We start from the raw sequence: 4,738 nt of genomic DNA, 5'->3' as shown, positions 1-4,738 counted from the left end.
GCAAGGAGAGATGACCACATTGTCAAGACTGACAGCATATCAGTAAAAAGGCCTATGAAAACACACTCTGCTTACCTGCTACAAATGCTGTGTGGGTATTGTTTTAGAGGTGGTGCCCCTGCAGTGTGGTTTACATTCTTATAAAAATGCTAGAAGCTATTATGAGCTATGTCCTTATCATTTGAGATACAATTCATTATTCAAGCAGATGTGACAGTAACATCGTACCACACACACTTCACCTCTGTGTTCTTACCCACAGCCCCTGCTAGGGAAAGAAAAAAAGGACAAAAAGTTTTGCTGTGGAGCGGGAGCAAACCAAATAGCCAAAGCTATTTGTTACTTTTTCCGTTGACAGTTCTGAAAGGTGAGGTCACACACAGTTGTACTAGTTTTGCCATACAGTATGATTGCAACAATGGAAAGGAGCTGTGCATTTATCTTGGGAAAGCAAAAGTAGTTTTGTGATCTATCTTGGACTTCATTCTAATTTTACCAAGACTGCACGATCACAGTTTTAATTATTACCGTGAGAGTGGAGATAATTCCTTTGGCTCCACTAAAGAAATTAGTGTATATGCATAGCCACGTTCGCGATTCTGAGCAAAAATCTTCATCCAAACCGGCACCTGTCTGCTCTTCCCATTGCCCATGGGGACGAGAATATTCAACGCAGCAGCTCCTAATCCCAACGCCAGCGATGTGCTCGGGACCACAGGCAGGAGCGGGGAGCGAGGGCCCGCTGCGGGGACGCGGGAACCGCCGGGGACTGACTGTCCCGGGCCGACCCAGGCGGCGCAGGGAAGCTGCAGCCCTGGCCTCCGTCCCCTCCCATCCCCTCCCGTCCTCTCGCTCCCGTCCCCTCGCTCCCGTCCCGCCTGTGCCACCGCCCCCGGGCGGGGGGAGCCGCCTGCCCGTCCCATAAAGGGCGGCCGCGGCCTCTCAGAGGCTCGGTGCGGAGCAGGGCCCGGGTTCTGCCTGTGCACGGCCGCCGGCCCTCACGCAGGTGAGCCGCAGCGACGGGAGAGTGCTCCCCGCGCCGGGCGCCTCCTTTCCCCGGCACAGCGCGTCCTTCCCCCGGCACAGAGCGTCCATCCTTTCCTCGGCAGGCTCCTCCTGGAGAAAGCCGGATTCCCCGCCGAGTAGCTGCCATGGCCTCCGTCCCGTCCGCCGGCTGCCTCCTGGCCAAGAACCAGTACTACAGGAGTGAGTGCTCGGCGGGGCGGGAGCTTGTCCCCAAACACACCCCGCGCCCTTCTCTCCCCTCTTCCTCTCTCCCTGCCTGGGGAGCGCCTCTGGAGGAGGGAGGCTGAGCCCCCGAGCCTCTCCTGAGAAAGTGGCCGGGTTGTTGGCACTTGTGTTTGAAAGTGTCAGAAAGTGTTTCAGGTGATGTCTAGATGAGCTGGAGGCAAAGAGTTGTCTTTGCCTAAATAGCTTTTAATTTCTTGGAGAGTTTTTCATATCACAGAACTTTAGTTTTAGTGACCATCTGCTTCTGGTTATTTATCTACCTTTATTTTTTAAATTATTCTACTTAGAATTATTTATTAGTGTCTTATATATACATATATCTATATTTATATATATATGTATATATATATGTATATATATATGTATATATGTATAAAACATGACCTAGTAAAAGTGCTAGCCTAGCAAGTCATGGTTTCTACCTTTACTTCCTATTTACTTTACTTCCTATTTACTTCCTACTTACTTTACTTCCTATTTACTTTGGAAATCTAGGCACAATACAAATCAATTCACATTTTTGTTTCTAAATATCTGAAATAATCACTGCTTTGCGAGTACACGTGGCATGTTAGGACTCCTAGGTCCACGATGGACACTAATGGGAGTGTAGTATTTAGTTGTGTCATAAGGGAAAGCATGGCAATTGGGTTGTTGTGGACATGAATGTTCAAGGATGTACTTGCTTGTCTTGACAGCAGTGTGGCCATGATCAGTGGCTTTGTCAGTGATTTCAGTGAAAGTTATGCAGACAGATCTCAGTATGCTTTTAAGGGAAGTATGAGTAGAGTGAGAGAGAAACTGATATCAAAGTTCTTATGAAAACTGTAGTAGAACAGTTACACTCTGTGGCTCAGTGAAATTGTTTCCTCTGAGGTAGCAGCATGTCTGAAAAGCTCCTGACATATAAAGAGTGCACTCTCTCAAAGCACTTTTTTTTTTTTTTTTTTTTGCGTGTGTCTCTGTTTTCCACGAACAGCAAGACTGAACTCGGAATCCAGCGTTTCTTCCAGCTCCTCCTGCTGTTTGGATGCTGTGAACATTACAGACCAGGACAAAGCATTGCATGGTATTGTTCCCTTCTTTGAAACACTTTTCAGCTTTTCCTGTTATTCATCCAGTGGCTAACGTTGTGGGCTTTTCTCCTTTGGCAGGGTTACCAGAGTTAATTGATAAACATTGGTGGATAAAAAGCTTCTTCCACAGTGAACCCTCTCCACCCACTGTTGGCAGAAAAACACTCTCAGCAAGCAGGTGAGTCCTGCTTTTAAAACAGGGGATAACTTACTTGCTCTGCTTTCCTTTTGGTAACAGTTTTAGTAAACAAGTCATAATCAGCTAAAACCATCTGGTGAGGTGCAATGCTGTTTTGATGATTTAAGTAGAATATACATCAAGTGTAATGCTATGCAACCTTTCTATGTTTTCATTTTAACAAATGAACTCATATGCTACTTCACATTAGGCAGGTGGCAGTGCCTATTACTGTTTCACACTTATGGTGATGTTTATTTAATCATCTACCTCTACAACTTGCACAACCATTTATACGGTTTGGCCATTATACTTTATGTTAAAAATCTGATATGAATGCATTAAAAAATACTTAGGCAGATAAATAAATGTCTTTGAGGTAAATACAGTGAAAATTATGTTTATAACCTTTATAAATATATTTCCGCAGTACCAACAGTTGAAAAGGACAGCATGATGGCTTTTCTGACTGAGATGCTACATACAGACTTGTTTTTCCAAGAGGCTTGGGATCTTCCTAATGTCTGGATTCAGCTGCAAGAGGAAAACAAAACCTTTAGGAGAGTGGAAAAGTGTATTTTCAAAATATTTTTTCAGTAGCTAAAATGATACTGCTTAATGTACATATCCATGGCCTACTGTGTTCTTTCCAGATTTGCCATAATTTGTGATGTCTCTCTAATGAAAGTTTCCAGGAATAAACATCCTGATGACTCGAATAATTAGAGAAAAATGACAGAAAAAATAAGACATCATGGATTTAGGAGGAAGATGTGTATTGAATGACTTTGCAATAGGTGATTCAGTTAAGCTGCCTTTAAGATACCAGCTCTATAGGCAGTCACACTGATGTAAGCAAGATTCAGATATATAATCCAGAGTAGGACTGCTGTGTGGCACATGTCTTTTATCCAGTATTTGTGTACCAGTTACAGGGTGTAAGTTTACAGGAATGCTTGTCAGTAGCTTTGCTTTTAGAAAGCCCAATTATATGAACAAGCAATAATCAGTTTGGTTTCTTTGATCAAGCAGAGTGCATAGATCCCAACTTCAAATATCCAGGTACCACTTTCATTCCTACCTATGTATGCTGGTATTTGAGGACAGAATAGAGGAGAGGAGCAAGAAACCAGTAATCCTAATAGAAACTGACCTTTTCCAAGGATAAGAACAACCATAATCAGAGTTGATACTTCTAGTTTGTTTTAGATTTCTTCTGCCTGCTTTGTTGTGGCTTAAAGACCTACTTGTTCCTAAGTGGCAAATTCTATCAATATTCTGCTCTCTGCCAGATTAGTTATGAGGGCTAGATCTGGCAAAGGATTCCACTCAAAGTAATCACATTATTGTTGTTATCCAATGTACTTTTGTCGTGCTCTTGAAAGGCACTGTAACGTTGCATTGCTGAAGACTAAATGAAGCTAATTAGTATAACAATTGTTTATTCTACTGGGCATGACTGAAACACATCGAGGACTATGGGAAATAACAAGTATTTGGCTGGATTATAACATTTGTGACTAGTATCTATGCAACTTTTTGATGTGCTGTCATTAAACCTGCTGGATATTTGTCCATCACTGGATGAACTAACAGTAGCAAACATTAATGTAGGCAACATCTTTTTATTATAGGGTAATGGTTGTCATGGTTATGCATAACTCCAAGGTGTATCAAGTGGTTGCTTCAGGGAGTTTACAGTCTTGGTGGAGGCAATAAAGGCATGGCAGATGACAACAGAAAAGAGCACAATTCTGAAAACTTGATTTCAAGGGTCTTTAAATTGACTTGTGTCTTACTTTACTGCTATTGTATAGTTTCATCTTTGTCTGTTCTCGAAGTATACAGAATGACCTTTTTTATACTAAATTTTTTTTATTAATAAAGATTTAATCAATATTTTGTCTGACTTATTTTTGGCCTCCAAAAGCAAAATGGTGTTCTATGTTGCCTGTGGTGGAAATGCTGTTTAGATTTGGGTTTTCTGTTTTGAATGTGTATTTATTTATTTTTTTTTAAACAAATTGTTTGAAAAATTTAAAACCCCCTCAAAAGTCTATGTTGTGTGTGCATCGCATTCTTCCTTTAGTCACTTTAAGGTCTGATGTGACTTTGAAAAGGAGTGCAAACTAAGAAAAAAGCCCCTACACCTTTTTCTATAAAACCATGTTGTAAAGGAAGAAAGACAACACAAGAATAGTTACAAGAAGGTGACTGAGACTCTCTTTGAAGA

The 4,738-nt window shown here is 41.8% G+C and overlaps 1 protein-coding gene across 1 annotated transcript; it reads left to right on the top strand.

Annotated features, from left to right (window-relative positions):
• The first annotated feature begins 938 nt into the window (after window positions 1–938).
• Window positions 939–4,385, top strand: PPDPFL (pancreatic progenitor cell differentiation and proliferation factor like). The gene is made up of 5 exons (XM_054285048.1): window positions 939–1,006; window positions 1,110–1,206; window positions 2,231–2,320; window positions 2,406–2,505; window positions 2,936–4,385. Exons 2-5 carry the CDS (start codon window positions 1,152–1,154, stop codon window positions 2,946–2,948), a joined length of 258 nt encoding a protein of 85 aa, XP_054141023.1. The 5' UTR covers window positions 939–1,006; window positions 1,110–1,151; the 3' UTR covers window positions 2,949–4,385.
• Window positions 4,386–4,738: the final 353 nt, after the last annotated feature.

This window comes from Melozone crissalis, unplaced genomic scaffold, assembly GCF_028551555.1.
Source record: "Melozone crissalis strain CALT ecotype California unplaced genomic scaffold, PUWL_Pcris_2 ptg000042l_1, whole genome shotgun sequence".
Taxonomy (NCBI): domain Eukaryota; kingdom Metazoa; phylum Chordata; class Aves; order Passeriformes; family Passerellidae; genus Melozone; species Melozone crissalis.
Note: the sequence above shows the minus strand (reverse complement) of the source record. Positions and strands in the feature narration are given on the sequence as shown.